Source organism: Amblyomma mixtum, chromosome 5, assembly GCF_055824585.1.
Source record: "Amblyomma mixtum isolate Tamu chromosome 5, ASM5582458v1, whole genome shotgun sequence".
NCBI lineage: Eukaryota > Metazoa > Arthropoda > Arachnida > Ixodida > Ixodidae > Amblyomma > Amblyomma mixtum.
In genome coordinates, this window is record NC_143016.1 from 96,208,342 (window position 1) to 96,226,101 (window position 17,760).

At 45.6% G+C, this 17,760-nt stretch overlaps 1 protein-coding gene across 2 annotated transcripts in view; it reads right to left on the reverse strand.

Annotated features, from left to right (window-relative positions):
• LOC149343094 (basigin-like) overlaps nt 1-17,760 on the reverse strand; it is a 278,232-nt gene that overhangs the window by 13,230 nt on the left and 247,242 nt on the right. The window contains exon 4 of one of the 2 annotated variants that reach the window (XM_089545611.1): nt 6,820-6,837. The exons of the other annotated variant lie outside the window; for it this stretch is intronic. Within the exon in view, the coding sequence (XP_089401737.1) occupies nt 6,820-6,837 (18 nt within the window). The remainder of the gene's footprint in view (nt 1-6,819; nt 6,838-17,760) is intronic. 2 annotated transcript variants of the gene reach the window in all.

A 17,760-nucleotide genomic window follows, 5' to 3' on the forward strand; every position in this document is an offset into this window, starting at 1 on the left:
CTTTCAACTCCCGCTCTTCCGATGCGGTTCGTAGCGCTGTCTGTACAATCGTCATAGATGCAGCAAGCAGCACTCCTTCAATCAGTCTCGGACACACGTGTATAGCGACGTTACCTAATTTTTTTTCGGGATTAGAAACGCATTTCTCCCAGTTGTTCCGATCGCCTAAGGCCGCATAACCCTACAGTTGCCGAGCATTACAGCGTTTTTCCGCCCCAGAGTGAAATTCGCGTCGCATTCCACGAGCGATATAAATTTTCTCGCCCTCAAACCATTCTACACCGACAACCGATGGCAGCATTTATTGCAGCCATGCTAATGGGCGCGGTTCATGTGTACAATTGCCGCTTACACACACTTCGAAACCTCTCAGCGCTGACCGGGTGTTCTGACGCGTCAGGCAAGGTAGCGTGCTATCGGGGAGGACATAAGACACCAGGATGCATAAGCCGCACCTGAAGACTATAACTTATTATTAATCGCTCACTCGTTGTAAAGAGAAAAGTCGGACTCGCGGCAATTACTGTGTGATAGCGCAATCAGATTACCGCAGAAATATCTCGCACTTATACTCCAAAGTGGCTTTTCTCATGTCCTAGAGACTTTTGTGTTGTCCCCAATAGCACATGACGTTATTCTTGCTTTTCCCTCTAGCTCACTATCAGGCCTGGTAATAAAAATAAGCTTAGTGGGCAGATTCAGACGACGTCACATGGTCACGTGCCCCCTCTTTCATTGTCATTGTCATTGACCTCTCTTTCAATTTCATTGTCACCTGCTCATTGCCAGTGGCCACGGAAGCCAGGCTGTGATAACATAACAAGGTCACGTACCTCTTTCAACGAATCAGGATCATCCGCTAGAGCAGGTTGTGATGACATTACTAGGTTACATGACCTCTCTAGAACAAGCAGCGAATTTCACGACACCGGACATCGGCGTGGTTCTGGTGTGACAACTCTAAAGTGAAAGCTTTAAAGTGGTTTCGAAAGTAACTCGGAACGCAGAAAAAGTAATTTTCATTGATATTCGAAACAAAACATCACTTTTTGAGCTCCTAGAATCTTTTTTTTTTAAGAAAGGAATTGAAGAAGTAACTGTCTCGCATATCCGGTGGACAGCCAAACCGCTCCGTAAGGGAATGGATAAAGAAGGAGGTGAAAGAAGAAAGGAAGAAAGAGGTGCCGTAGTGTAGGGCTCCGTAACAATTTCGACCACCTGGAGATCTTTAACGTGCGCTGACATCACACAGCACTGGGGCGACTTTTGCGCTTCGCCTCCATCGAAACGCGGCCGTCGCGGTCGGGTTCGAACCCGGCTACTCCGTCTCAGTAGACGGGCGCCTTAACCACTTGAGCCACCGCGGCGGGTCTCCTAGAAGGGACAACCCTGAAATCAGGGCTAGTTCCTTACGGCGGCCTTGCCATAATAGCATGACCAGATGCTCCGGATTCATTTCCATACTTTTAATGCGTACACGGGCACTTGTTCCTCTTCTTCTGGTAATAATTCCGTATTTTGCTGCGACAGCTAGAGCTTATTCGTGGGGTGGCTCAGCGGTTATGGCAGTCGGTTGCAGACCCGAAAGACGCGTGTTCGATCTCGGCCGCGGCGGTCGCATTTTCGATGGAGGCGAAATTCTAAAAGCCCGTGTACAGTACGTTGTCAGTGCAGGTTAAAGAACCAAGGTAGTCGAAATTTCTGCAGCCCTTCACTATGGTGTCCCTCACAGCCTGAGTCGCTTTGGACGTTAAACCGCCATAAACCAGATCTTATTCGTGGCGGGAATGCGACTGCAGCAGCACTATGACAAAGGACACAGACCCCACACCCTGCCCTCATTTACTAAATAAATAGTACAACTGGCACAGGCATTTCGGAACACCCCAGTTGTCCCTCAAGTTCGCACTGCTTCTAGAGTAAACGTCGGGTAAAATTTCATTTTCCTTATTTATGGAAAGTGTTGTTCAGGAACTGAACTGCCTTGTTTTGGATTTGAACCGCTCAATTCCAGCCGTTACCGACACAAGCGCTAATTCCAAGTGAAGAGGTTGCGTTCATTCTTCAACATTTATTGAGTGCTGATGCGACGCAGCTTAGTGCCGCGGTAATCTTTCTTATGTTTGATATTTAAACACTTTTCGTTGTCAGTTGCTACCTGCGCACCTCCTTCTCATTTTCTCCTTCACCGCGTGGGGCGAGCTGCTTTCCTTATCTTTTATATCAGCTTTAAATTTTTCATCAAAAAATGCGATCACGCGTGGCTGACCGTAGGACGTTCGGGATTCGTGTCAACTATGTAATATCCTCATCCGGGAACTGCGAAGCCATATCTAAAAAAAGAGGGGGCCGAAAACTGAGGCCGATCTCATCCCCACTACTACCAAATCTGTCTTGTTACACAAACAAAGCGACCACAATCGCTTTGTTTGCGTCGTGGGCTCAAGGTCGTCCACATAATTGGGGGGGGGGGGGGGGGGGGGGACACTTAAACACTGCCTCAAAGGAATGACACGATATCGCTAACGGCTTCCTTCAGCGGCCTGGGGCCCTGTTTGCGTATTACTTCGCCAACATGGACGCTGTAGGACACGACACACAAAGCCTGCCATTATTCAAGTCTAACGAAGGTGAATCGGTGGCCTAGGGACAGCGTCGCTTACTGGGGTACAAGGGATAGGGTTCGATTCTCCTCTTACTCCGGTTATCTTTTAAACCCAATGAATTTATTTTACATCCTTGGAACCTCTCATAGTGATGTTTTAGTAATGTTGCGACCTTAGATTCTCGATTTATGTGATGTTTTCCTAAACATCTTTCAAATCCAAAGCTCCACGTGTGACGTCACTACCCTTCCGACCAACCCGCATTTTATAGCAACGGACGGCACCAGTTCTCGTTAACCACAGTTATCGGCTCAGGCTTGTTGTTTTACCTACTATGTCCCGGTACTTGTGGGTAGCGAAAATACAGAGGCCTAGCTATCGACCTGTTGTGCAAGCTTTGGATCTAGCGAATTGCCTATTTGGGGCGGCATTCCTCACTGTTTGCGTGATAACCATTTGTTTTTGCACAAGTACACCGCACCAAGGCCTCTAATAATGGGTAGCCTAATTGAGCACTGTGGTTATATCCCATCAGTTCGTATACGTTTCTCTGCATAAGTACAGTTCCCAAAACAAAACAACATTGAAAGAGGTACAAAGGTACACACACATACCTGCTCTGGTCTCGGTAACTAACAGTTAGTACGCATTAAATAGTACATCGACGTCTCGGACAGCCAATGGTCGGCGCATTACATATACCATTTCAGTATGCAGACAAAACTCAATACGTTGTTTCGGTTTGAGAGGAGGGAGTTTTTTTTTTGTTTGTTTGCTAGCGTATGGTCTGATTCACTACGCTCTCCGTAAACAAGTCGGGCAAATAACAAGGACGAGGACGGACGGAATTACTGCAATAGCGTTGACTGCCAACCATTAGGCGAAAACGAAATCAATAGTCTATTTAGTTATTGCTACTTATACACAAAGACAGCAGGCTCAACAGCACTGTGCTGCACTTCTAACTTCATGCACAAGATCGGAATATTTATTGGGTGCGTCTGGCAATTCGAGATCTCCAAAGTATGTAGTGACCGCATGGAAAGACGAGTTAGCTAAACATATCCCGTCCCTGCATCTACGGGCGAGCATGTAATGAGAAGGCGGTCGATTTCAGTTTAGTATATTTAGGCTAACGCTTAAAGTTATGGGAACAAAACTAGCACGCACAAATAATTTTTTTCTAAAAGAACCAGAAAAGCTAACTTCCTTTATGACTCAGTTATACCTATGATGGCATTATTTCGCTGGCTACAATCGTTTTTAGTAATTCCAGGTCAAAGCAAAGTGAACCTTTTTCTTTATTTGCATCTGAAGAAATTAATATTCACAATATCTAAAATTCTTTATCAAAATAAAATAAAAAACACTAGATGAGGAACCGCAGCGCTCACTGCATTTCGAACGGGGTGTCAATAAATGAACCGATGAATGCGAGGAAGGTGATGGCAGCGATATTGGTTACATCGAGTCAGCAAAGTTCCAGCACTCTATGGATAGATGATATCATCCTTCAAAATATTGTCTTTTTTTCCAATATTCCCCAAGGGAGTCACACTATCCTGAACATTAGATCATACTTCACTCGTTCTAATAATATAAAATATTGTTTTTCTACTGCAATTCAGGCCTGGAACTTAACTCCAGACACAAGCAGGTCTCAGTCATTGAACACATTCCACGTGATACTATGTTTGGATTTGTATTGTATTCAATGTATAATGTTTCAGCATACTTTGCCTTGCTGCATCTATATTGTATTATATGTAGTCTGTACGTCACCTTCTTGTGTTCAGTTCCTTGGTTTATACCCTGCCGTATTGGTGAGTGTTTCGTTTATCCATTTTTTTTACCTCACTCCTGCAAGAGTCCCGCTAACGACTGCAGTATATATAAAATCTAAGATATTCTGCAATTTTTTAAAACAGCGTTTTTAAATTAAAGGAGCCCTTTTTTGCGGCATAGTATTGTCACTGGTGTCGCGCATCACAATACGGATAAGAAGTGCCAACTGGCAAGCTGTTTAAGTCATACTCAATAATTAGCTTTTTAGCTATGACTGTTAGTCTCCTTTTAATTGACAGGCGTGTGGCCCACCGTAAGTAATATCGATATCAGCTTCTGGTTTGGTTTTATGGGGTTTAACGTCCCAAAGCGACTCAGGCTATGAGAGACGCCGTACAGGAGGGCTCCGGAAATTTCGACCACCTGGGATTCGTAGTAAGCATTGGTACTGCGTCCCAGCAAATTTGCCTATATCGGGCCAAAATGCATGCACTTTCGATAAGCTTGAAGGCAAAGCAATCCCTCCAATCCACGTAACTAATCGAAATAGGCATAATTTGAAGGGCTACAGAGCCGAAGATAACAGCGTTTTCGAAGTTCTAAGAACTCATCTGCATATTAATTACGGTGGGCTACATGTCTTTCAATAAATAAGGAGACCAACAGCAGTAGTTAAAAAGTTAGCTAATCAATATTAGTCAACCATCCTTCTGGTTAGCCCGCCTTAGCTGTATTCTGATGCGCTACGCCACTGACAATGTTGTGAGGCAAAAAGCGCTGTTTTAACTAAGAAAAAATTCTGCAAAACGCAGAACATCCAAGGTGAAACACCCGGTATATTGTTGTTCCTCAAGCCAGCGCTATGAGAGCGCAGTCAGAATTACAATCAGACATTATCAATCCTTAAGGAGCTACGAGAACGGTGGATATGCATAAATAGTCAAAAGATATAGTGCTACTTCTAGGCTGAGCTACGTGGAACCTCACAACACGCCAAGCAGGTAGCATATGGCTGTGAACCCAGGGCGGAGCTCATGTGTTCATTGCCTCCGCCGCACTTGGCAGCTATTTTGTTCTTTCTTCTGCCTTCATGTGCCTCACGCTGTAGATTAGCAATAGCCAGACGGGCGAGTTGGTGCTACATTGTAACCTAGCAGAGCGAGAAACGAAAACGGGCTGAAGCAGCAAAGTTAACCTGCGCAGCCTTATGTTCATCTACTCGCCTCTACATCACAATCCAGTGCAGCAAACATCACCTTCCTGTGCGGCATGGTCTCAGACACTATGCCCCGCGTTGAATTTCTTTCAGCTGACAGCATAGCAATGTCATTTCCTTTTAATCTTTTACAATGTACCCAGTGCGCGAATAAAGTATACGTATGTGCATTACCGCTCCATTCATGTTACAATCTTCTTTTAAGGCTCCCATGTATTCATGCGGTCATAAGCGTGCCATGTAGGGAAACTATCATGAGCCTGAATGCTTTATTTATGGCTTTATGCTGCTTAAATATAGCTCCCAGGAAACACATTCTTGTCGCTAAGGACGCAGATAAACATTTCGAGCCTTAGTTTTTAAAGCAACGTTCTTTTCTCTTCCAAACGAGCCAAATTAAAGGGACACTAAGGACACCACGAGCCAATTAATCTTCTCAGTAAAAATTGGTTATCTGGCTTTTTATGGCTCTTTATGGCTAGTCTGACGTTAAATAGGCAGCAAAGGACGGATTTATCCGAGAGGAAATTTCATTTAAAAATATACGCGCCAGCTTGTAAGTAAATGAATTCTAGCGCAATTGTGCTCGTAGAATTAAGTTAAAGAGATGGCAGAAGTTTCCGCATAGTCTGTAGCACAAGCTACGCAAGCAGACTAACGGCCAGACATATCGCACGTGACAGAAATGAAAAGAGATACATGTAGTGTAAAAATAAGACGGCCTGTTGGCCATTGACATGAGCCGTGCATGTACTACATACTGAAACTACAGCAGCACCCTTAGAGCTCCGTAGCCGCGTGTAGGGAGAGCTGCGCTCCTAAATTTAATAACATGAGGAGAAGCTGACAGAAAGGCAGCTAACTAATTGCTACTGACAGGCACTGGGCAGTACCCGTTCGGCTTGCTATGGACGTAAATTCAGGTTCAAGTTCACGAATTTCATGTACTCATAGCAATCAGTGTTTAAACGCTGAAGTGAAAGAAGCCTAAAAAACATGCAAAATACGAACCTCCACCACACCATACGACATGCAGGGTTAGTGCATAATCTATTTCGTGTTAGCATGTGCCCACACCCAATGGAAATGAATCAGAAAAAATAAATGCACACGCCATCACACAGCACAATGTGTTAGTCACCACAGAAAGCCAAGATCGCAATGAAGCCCAGGTTAAAAGCGGGAAACATAACCAAAACGAAAGAAACTTACAATTTGACGGCTCGCCTTCTGCAAGAGAAAAACAGAAAAGGAAAAAAAAAATAAACGAAAGAAATAAGAATCTGCGATGAGGTGCTTCGTTGAAGAAATGCACACAACACAGGGCTCGTACAACGCGAACACAAAAGTCGTGCAACTCATAAGAAAAGGTGAAAGGAAAGGGGTGTCGCTGTGTTTTGTAAGGGTAACAGCGTTACGCTCAAAACAGCAATAAAAAAAGGAGATAGCGACTGCGAACAGTACAATGGCAGAGTAAACTCGGTTTAGAGGGCGTCGTTGAAACGTTGCGAAAGATACACTGATTCAATTTCCAGCGCCGCCGGGAAAACTGTTCGGGCGAGGTTTCTAGCAGCCCCGGGATCCTGGAAGGTCGTGCGCACCGACTGCATTGAACAGATCATAGTGTGTGCAGTTCTTTCTTTCTTCCTTCCTTTCTTCCTTTCTTTCCTCAAAGCTGTACCGCCAACACTCGAGAGGCGTCGAAGGCACAAGGCGCTCCAGCCCGAGGCCGTCATCAGTGCTGTTAAATGCAGCCGGAACTCGGCTGTCACACTTAGATACGTTTGAATGCGGCGATATGGTAGTACTCGCCTACCTCCGACGACCACGTTGTCTAGTTTATTTCTAGACAAGTAGCGTTTCTTGCAACACAAAACACAATGATTAACTTCTCATGCAGATGAGTTGCGATACTGTATAGCATTGAAATATTGCCTCGTCCCCCTACGTGCCCCCTAGTGAGTTAAGCCTAACCACACTATACTATTATGAAGAGATTCGTCGTATAATTTACAACGCTTTCATCCTTTATTTATTCCCGTATTTTATTTCATTTATTCTGCTACGTACTCCTGTTGGGAGAGAAAAATAACGAAGGGTAATAATATAAAGCCCAAGTACAAAAGGGTTGATCTTATCAGCCCAAGTGTCCTTTGCAATGTATATATTCACATCAGAGCCTTTAAAAGTATAATTCCCCGTCATGCGGCCGGTTGATAAGGCATAGTAGCAATTTACAATGGCTTTTTCTGTTGTTGTTGTTGTTGTCGCGCAGGTGACCAGAAAAGAGGCGCTCATCATAGCTGCCAAGGCTACCACAATATTCACTAGCGGTTATTTGTATCTGCCTTTTCACCAACAAGGTCAAGGCCAACAGCAAGAAAGAAGGGTGCGGCAGGCTGTCTCTGAAGTCATTTCATGCTATGCATGATTTAGCACCGACATCGATCCCAATACACTGCACACTCGTTTATCAACTGTTAGAAGAGAATGTTTACGTGACAGATTGTACGGTTCCTAATGTACATGTTTCCTTGGCACTAGCCAAGAACAGGACCACTCATCTGAGGCTTTAGAAGGGACGGCATAGAACCTGAGCCTGGTGTAATTGTGCGGGCTGAGCTAATTAAGCTCAGCAAAGTTAAACAGACGGCCTTGCAGACCTCGCGTCTGAAAGGCAAGCTGCTCTAATAATGGTCGTTTACTGCAAACGCCTCGAAAGAAAGCGGTCGGTCGAAAGGGAAAGTCTCGGAGTCAGAATATCACTGCTACTAGCAGCGCCATACTTGCGCTTTTACTGTGAAGGGCCTTAGTAAATTACACGATACTTTATAGACATATTCATAATCAACGCACTCTTACTCATTGTTATTGCACGTCGACATGTTAATTATACATTACGATCACGTACATCGCTTTTCGGGAAACGAAGGGCATTTTTTTTTTTTTTGCGAATAGATCAAACAGTCAACCTTGAGGTGGATCTCCTCTTTCAATCCTGACACACCAAAGGCGTTATGCACCAAGGACAGCTGCAGTAGCTGACATGAAAGTCTCGCCCCATGCTTCTGTCTCATGTGACATGACCCTAGCTATTTCTAAGAATAGCACACACTGATACAGACACTGCAGAACGAGCGACGCTGCGCACGGCAACTGATTGCCCGGACAAGACACCGGACCTGGAAGCTGCTGCAAAAGAAGACAAAACGGGACATGGCGGGGGCGGGTCTCTTTTTTTCTCTCTCCTGTTACGATGATGAGGAGTACGCCGAGAAGAAAAGGAACGTGGAAGGCATTATGCGCCCTGAAGAGCACGGTAAAGACGTCAAGGTCCTTGGGAAGCCCTTGGGAGCTCCGCCAGCGGAAGAAGGCTTTGGCATGATAAACATCAGCCTAATTGTCAAGCGCGAGATGGGCTGTACGCTTTTGTCATGCGACACAATCACTTCCTCGCGTTGCTTCCTTCCACTCAAAGGGGAGCCAGTACAAAAGGATCCATCAGGAGTTAATTAATGTCCGCGTCGTCGGCAGTGCGCCCCGTAAGAGCGGGAGAGCGCACGGGGGGGGGGGGGGGGGGGGGGGGGTCGGGCTCTTCGTGGCAATGAGGGAAAAGCTGAGTGCGAGTACGGGGTCGCTGCGCGCTTAAGCCATCTCTGCTCAAGACCAGACAAAGAACCGACTGCAGACGCTGTTTACCAGACACTCCCGACAGCATTCGCGCTTCGCTGGGTTGAGACGTAACCGCCGGCTAACGAAGAACGCGTTTTACGCACGTAAAACAAGCGTTAAAAAAAATGAAAACAGTGGCACGCTGAGGTTTGTTGAGTTCTTTTATTGTGTTTTTTTTCCTCACGCTACGAAAACCACCATGCGCTGAGAAAAATCAAAAAGGCGGGCGGCGCATTTTTTCCCCCTTCCGACAGCGGTACACCTAGAAAACGGTATACCTCGAGATTGCAGCAGCCGTGTAGTACCTTGGTAAACAGCAGGTCCCGTATAAGTCAAGTTAGTTTAGTGCGTCTCGTTGTATTCATGTATAGCTTTGTTCCTAAACCCCGAACATTTGAAGTACTGAGGAGAGGCATTTACGCACTGACGTCTTCAAACTTTCAATTATCTTTCAAACAACATCATACAGGCAGGTATACCTCCTATAAAAAGTTTATTAGCACCAATTATTCTCATTTAATCCGCTTCCTATCGTTGTCTGACACCGGTATTTGAAGAAAAAAAAGAGGGTTTATTGAATCAAAGCGCACTTTGATTTGAAGCCTTTGTTTAGGCGGCGCTTGAAACGTTCGTGATTTAGAAACACTGCGTATGCATTTTGCACTCTACGCTCTGTAGAGTGTAAACGTGTTAGCCTTAGATATGGACCAGGCGTCTCTATTGGCAAATCTATATGGACCAGGCGTCTCTATTGGCAAATCCTGTTTTTAACTTAATTATGCTGTAGCAAGAGCTGCGCTAGCCTTGTCCTTTTGCTTCACGCGCCTTCGCCTCTTTCCCGAGTGGCTGACTCTGCACAGGCATGTGCTTTTACACTCTAAACAGGAAGGTGTAAAGAGAGAATAGGTGGTGATGGAAACATTTATTGCCAAGCAATGCAGAGGGGGGCAAACCCTTCCTCCCCTTACGAGGCACGAGGCAACCCTTAGGGGGTTGTCCTTAAAGGGCAAAGGACAGTCTTTGGAGGGCTATCCGCTACAAGACGTCGGTATTTATCCGGCGCTGGCCAGCAGCAGCGGAGCTGGCCAGGAGAGTCTCCCTGTATGACTCCGCCGTGGTTGGGGATAAAGGGTATGGGAAGGTAGGGGGTAAGCTGTCCTTGAGCGCCCTAGAGGATAGCTGACACTCTTTTTGCTCCCATATAGGAGTATCCGTGTTTAGAATGTATGGTGTCATCTGGATGCCAAGAATGTGCGTAGAGCGCCTTGGACAGGAAAGCAAATTAAAAAGCTGGACAGACAGACAAAAGGTGAAATAGGCGCCGGAAAGAAGGGGACAGGATGGAGACGAATGGAACAAAGCATGCACCACATAAATTACAGAGCATTTATTCCTAAAGAGTCACCATCTTTTTTATGTATATAAAAAAATGGCCGCGCTCTTGTGTCCACTAATATGCCTCTTCATCTAGCCCTTTCTAAGAACCCCGTTAAATGCTTTGACTTTTCCCTTGACATCTTTCATTCACCACTTCTCCCTCTGCCTATTTATTGTTCTACCTAGCAAGAGAGTTCCTATTACTGTACTACGTCAAGGCACGCACTTGTGTGAACAAACTAACTAACGTTTTTAAATCGCACGCCCTGTTCTATACTTTGAGGAAATCATGAAAGGTAAAATTTCCAGTCACGTCAACTAATGCTGGGAGTGACTACTGATAGGCGTTTTCGCTCCGCTTGTTACCTCTCCTCTGCTTCAGCCTTTGAAGAGTTGCCCGTAAATCCGCACCGGCATTCTACTGCATTTCTGCACCTGTGTTCTTATGTAAGGTTCAATAAACACATAAGCGCTACCAATAAAAAAAAGCCCACCCTTATCTAGAAGACGGAGTAGTTTTAAAGTGCGCGCTCCAGTCTCTACCCATACGCTCACTGAAGAGGCTTCCCTATGCGTTATTTCAGCTTATTTCGCTGAACTCTTGCATAGGCAAGCGCACCCATGTGCCATGTACACCCAGCCTCATTTAGAAAACGTAATAAAGCGGCAATAGTGCAGAACGCAAGCGCCATAAAGCAACAGAAAATGCATCCCATTTTACAACGCTCTTGGCTAGAGTTCGTATACATTCTAAAACTGACGAGGGCATGTCTCGAACGTAAATGGCTTTGGCGTCGAGACGGCGCGGCGGTGCAGCGGTGGATTATTATGCACTCTCGAAGCTGCAGCCAACTTAAGGCTTCAAGGAGCCATCTTTTTCCGAGTGCCCCATTAAGAAACTGAATGCGTAAGCCGACGTACGGAAACCGATTCCGGCATTTCGAGATTGCCTATTGCGGCGTTTCTAAAATTAGTTACATCCATTCAAGAAACGCTGAAGGACTGCTGCAATGATGCTGCAGAATTAGTGTCATAGGCTAGACAAAACTCCCATGGAATCACCCATATTACCTAAGCAGATATCAAAGAAAGCGTAGAATATGACGTTCCAAGATTAATACTGGGTAAGTAGCGTCCTTAAGACTTTTTATTAGTACTATTTATGTGTATTCGTATTTTTCATTGCGCTTACACCAATGTATTTTCATCTATACAACATAATACCTCCGAGGAAAAGCTAGGACCGGACAATTTTCTATTATGGGGTGTATTTCAGTTGAACTTCAATATACTTGGGACATTTCATGGCATACCGTGAATTTCTATACCATGCCAAGCGGAAACTTTTTTCCTTCGCTCTTTTGTCTTTCCAATGTTTTTTTTTCTTGTGCAGCTTTTTAGTTGAGCCGTTTTTTTTTGTGTACTGTTTTCACGAATGTTGTTTTGACCTGTGCTGTATTTTCGTGTCTACAATAGAATTATCATGTGCAAGGACATCGAGAAAAAATGGTGGATTCGCAGCATCTACATGACAAAAACAGTATCAATTGCGGTTCAGTGGAGAAAGCGAATGTGATTTATGCTACTGATAATTAACGGTCAATATGTATTACCAAGATTCAGATCACTGTCAATGTAAGTAAAAAATGCAGACTTGAGCGGTATAGGTCGCTAACAGAAACCAGTAACAGCGCCGCTTCCACTTCAACAGCTTCAGTAGGAAAGTAATTTTCGCGCTCTTGTCACATCTTTCACATCTAATTTGCCGCGTGCTTTCTTCACGGGTCGGAAGAAACATGAAAAACTGAGCTTCCTTTCTACAGCTTAGGCAACATTGGGTATTGTTTGTCGATTCCCAATATCCTGCCTAAAGTTTTTCGCGTTTCACTCCAGTGAGTGAAAAATTAAATAAATTGCATTAGCCATTTACTTTTAGAATGAAAATTCGGAAACGTGTCTCTTTCCTCAGGGCTAATGCCATCAAGGTAGTTTCAATCACATTTCCCGAACCAAAGGGAATTTTCTTCCCACCGCTGGCTCACATTATTTTGTACGACACCTCCTATGTTGCTTGAAACTATTCCTCGATTTGTTCAGTTCTAACTTGATATTACCAAATGCACAGATGGGGAAGCGGCTGGGCCAAGAAAGCACGGCCATTCATGTCATTATCTGGCAAGGCCACCAAAGCAAACCCCTTTCTACCGACACTATGTCTCATTATCGCGAAGTGCACACTTCAGGCAATTTTCGAGATTGGGTTAAACCCGGTGTACATTGTGACTTGGGCGTGGATCTAAATAATCTTGTTATCTTTATAAACACCAATCATAATACTGGACAGTCAGGGCAACTAGGCTAAAGAAAGTGAGAAAAGAAACTCCGGCAGTGTTACAGCACGCGTTTCCTTCAGCCCTGCTTCCTGCGCCGCAGAAAATGGCCCACGTTGTAACCATCCGCCTTTTTCCTGACTAAAATAGTCACTAAAACACGTTCCGCCAATTTGGCGCGTAGCCACAGTTCAGCCCGCTCGATATTTTCCTCCGCGCTTTTTTTTTGTCTTTATTTACATTTGCTTGTTTCCTTTCGGTTTAGAAGAGGCCGGCTTGCTTCTTTTCGGTCCCGCACTGCGGCCACAATTAGGCGTCATTAGACGTCCGAGGAAACGGTGCTGAATTTTTACTTGCTCTCCACAGCATCTCTTCGTTTCTCTCCATTCTTTTCGTTCATTTTTTATCTTTTTTTTTCGTTGCTGGTCCAGCTCGAGCAAGCGCGAGGCAGATGCGAGCACAGCCCTCTGATTGAAACTCGGAGGGTGCGTCGTTAAGGTAGCCCGGGCAAATGGAAGCCCATGCGAACTTTTGCCTTATTTGTTGTGGCGTCTTTCTCTTCTTTTATTTCTCTCTTCTTGCTTTGTTCACGGAGTTGTTCGGGATGAAGTCACTAGGCGGCGTGTCACGCGCCATGGTACAGCGCGGAATTCGACGCACGCAGCTGGCACGTGGTGCATCAGCCCGGAAGTCTCTATTCCTTCTATGTAATTAGGCTTGAGCATTAGGCGAACTTTCAGCCTGGAAAAAGGTGTGCGAACTCGTCAGCGCGCAAAACAAGTTAAACAACCGGGCTCTGCAAAGGTCAGGTCTTGATGAATGACCGAAAGAAACGAATATAATTTGCCTGAGCGACATCTTCGTCAAGGACAATATACAGTGAACTGAATATGAGTGAGAGCTAAATGACTGTGCGTGAAAGTGTGAGCGAGTGAGTATCAGTCCTAGTGAGTAAGTGAGTGTTAGTGAGTGAGTGAGTGAGTGAGTGAGTGAGTGAGTGAGTGAGTGAGTGAGTGAGTGAGTGAGTGAGTGAGTGAGTGAGTCAGTGAGTGAGTCAGTGAGTGAGTGAGTGAGTGAGAGAGTGAGAGAGTGAGTGAGTGAGTGAGTGAGTAGTGCTAGTGAGTGAGTAAGTAGTGCTAGTGAGTGAGTGAGTGAGTGCTAGCGAGTAAGTGAGTGAGTGGAGTGAGTGAGTGAGTGGAGCGATTAAGTGAGTGAGTTGAGCGAGTTAGTGAGTGCTAGTGAGTAAGTGAGTGAATGAGTGAGTGAGTGAGTGAGTGAGTGAGTGAGTGAGTGAGTGGAGTGAGAGAGTGGAGCGAGTAAGTGAGGGAGTGAGCGAGTGAGTGAGTGAGTGAGTGAGTGAGTGAGTGAGTGAGTGAGTGAGTGAGTGAGCGAGCGAGCGAGTGAGTGAGTGAGTGAGTGAGTGAGTGAGTGAGTGAGTGAGCGAGCGAGCGAGCGAGCGAGTGAGTGAGTGAGTGAGTGAGTGAGTGAGTGAGTGAGTGAGTGAGTGAGTGAGTGAGTGAGTGAGTGAGTGAGTGAGTGAGTGAGTGAGTGAGTGAGTGAGTGAGTGAGTGAGTGAGAGCGCGCATTCGTTACGAAAAGTGCTGCGACAGTAGTTATATACAGAAGAACGGCGCTGCATGACAATGAACACATACAAACACAAATGCGCAACACAAATCAGTGCATCCGTGGTCTTTGCTGGCTGCCACAGTGGCCAAAAAGCGGGATAGGGGAAAAGCTGGAATTTGGTCGTGTTGGTATGCAATCATTGTAGGGGAATCGTGCAACAGTGGCGAGGCATAGACGGCGGGACAGCGCTTGTTTTGTCTGGGTCTCGCCGCTGTTGCGCTCTTCCCCTACAGTGCCGGACAGGGGAGCTTCGCATTCCACTCAGGATTAAGGAGCGAGATAACCAGAACGCCGCTGCGGTAGTTAACAGGTTGCGCAAGTTTCTGTGTGCTCTTTTGTAGTGCATTGCGCTAACCATGACAGTACAACTGCCGATAAAATGAGAGTCTCCTGTCCTTTGCAACAAAGGTCGTTTTAGATTGCGCAGTTCTAGCCGAGGCGCATGATGCACATTTTTGTTGTTCGCTAAAACAAGGGAGTTTTATTCCCCCTGATATTTTATTCTAACTCCTGTGAGATATTGACTAAATTGTTAGTCAGGAGAATAATATACATAAGCACCACGACATGCAAGCAGCCAAATTCTCACACTCATTGTAGTTAGCTAGGCTAAAGCGAAAAGTGCACGTTGGCGGTGCGTCAGCCTCCACGATTCTGCTACGAAGAAAAGCAAAGATAAGAGAGCTAACAAAAGCGTAAACGTAACCGGGAGAGGTTATCGTAGTTCCCTGCCCTCCTCGCATGCCGCGTCTCGCTTCAGAGGCCGTTCCTTTGATAGCCAGGCAAATACGCACAGAGAGGCTTAGCCAGCCCCGAATAAAACCTCCACCCCACATGTCGCCCACTTTTATCCTCACAATAAAGCAGGACAGAACAGACGCGAGCGCCGCGGTGAGCGTCGAGACCCACAAAGGGAACACCAGGTACAGGCGGAATAACGCAAGCCGAAATAAAACGAGGTTGTTCGCTGCTTCCACAAGCGAACAGCGGCAGTAAATAGGCGCAGTAGCAACAAACGTTCGGCCTAACAGCGACTCATCAGTATTCCTCCGTCGTATGCAGGCCCAAAGAGAGCACGCAGTCGGCACAGTTTCGCCGTTTTTTGTTTTTGTTTCGTTCTGGTAGTTTTTCTTGAAACATTTCTGAAGGCGTTTCTCTACCCTTTCATCTGATCCGGGACGTTTTTAGTCTTCCCGCAGACCTTGTTTGCACGTTCCCTAGGCGCCCCCCTAATTCTTTCGTTATTATTTTTTTCCCCGTCGTCCTCTAGGATCTCCGACGCAGCGAGCTAAGCATGTGTGCGTTGCTTCCACAGCACCGCTTTGAAGTGCGCGCAGCGCAGATCCCGCATGCCTCAACTACTTGCGCCTTACTTGCTTTTGTTCCACCCTGTCACGTCGGAAAGCGGCTCCGACTATGCGAAGCTCCAGAAGCGGTGGCTTCGCACCGGCGAAGCGAAGGGCTCCATCATTTGCTCGAATATTTCGGGGACTGGGGCGCTTCCGCTCTTCCGGAGCCAACGCGGTAAAGGTCTTGGCTGGGCTTGGCTAGACTCGGCTTCTATCTCGGCTTACGCGTCGCGCCGCGGCTATATATCCGCGAATCCAAATGAGAACGGGCGGCGAAAAGATCCATGAATAATGTATGCACGCGCCTGCAGCCACTGCTCGCTCATTTGTTTTTGCCACTTTTTTTTCAGACGACCCTGCAGACGACATTACCAAGGACGCCGACGCCATCTTGTTTCCAAGCCTTTTCCCCCTCGCATGCGAGTCGCGTTGGTCAAGCGAGTAAATAAGAGATCGGTCGGGAAACGAGGCGGTGGGCAGGATAGGGGATCGCACGCGCATACGAAACACTGCGGTTAAGTATTGCAGGACGCATATTCTCATAGGAGCGCCATATTGTTAACGCTTTGTTTTAAAAGAGGCCGAAAACGAAATGGGCAGGGAACGACCTACAAGCGAGTCTCGTCGACTTGCAGTGCTGTAAGCTCGGTGAGCTGACTTTGCTTTGTATTTTTCTTTTTTGCTTTCTTGATTGCTGCGGGGTCGGGGAGAGTAGCTGCAACGCCTGTTTATAAAATAAACAACGCTGAAAGCTAGCGCTTCAAGTTTGTACGTACATCGCCCTCTTTCTTTGTTGTTCTCGCTGTTGTGGTCAGGAATACCGATCACCTGTCTACTGACGCGCTACATGTGCTTCTAATAATGAGTACCTATCCATCAGTACCTTTGGTCTTAATGTGTACTAAGTGCAAGAACAAGAATAATGATCCCTCTCTGGTCTGCTTTGCACATCTAGTTACAGAGTATACCGGGCGTATTATGTATATTTATCCCTACAAAGAGCGCATTCTGAACGTGCACAACCGCTGCATTGAATACGAAGTAGCTCTTACGCAGACAGGCAAAAGCGTCACAAAATAAACGCGGCCAGAATCAACACAAAGCCAGTAGCTCCCTTAATTTAACGAGCAGCAATTACCTTAACCTACGACGCTACGGATATTTTGTCCTGACAAGGAAGGAACGAAATGATAGTTAATATTAATGGCAACAAGAGATTACCTTGGGAGGAGTAAGAGTGCACCAATGGCAGCAGTGCATATTTCCTTCTTTCTCTATGACGTTTAGATATTATAGCATGTAAGTGCCTCTAAATCCCCCAGCAAGCATATCCGATAGCACCAGCCCTTTTTTCTATGTTTATCTAAGAGCGTCCCTTCAAGTAATCTCTCCCCACAAAATCTTATTTACCACGGTACTCCAAAAGTTCTTCGTAATTCAGGGCATTCATGAGCCGAAATAAACATCGAATTAGTAGGAAAACGCAAGCCATCAAAATAAATGTATTTTTTTTAAACCAAGAAAGACGGCACAGCGGTGCACACCGTATAATAATAAAATTATAAAATAATATAATAATACTAAGATATAATAATAAAATGATAATAATAAAATAATAATAAAATTACGCAACAAACGTAAAGCAGTTTCCGCATTTAGGAAAAGCCTTGGGCACGGTTCTTACACCGTGGTCTTGGGCTATCCAAGACATACGAGAGGAAAAAGAAGACAGGAAATTGAATACTGAATACTGTAGGCGCACCTAGCAAAGTAAAAGCTTAATGTACCGAACGGCG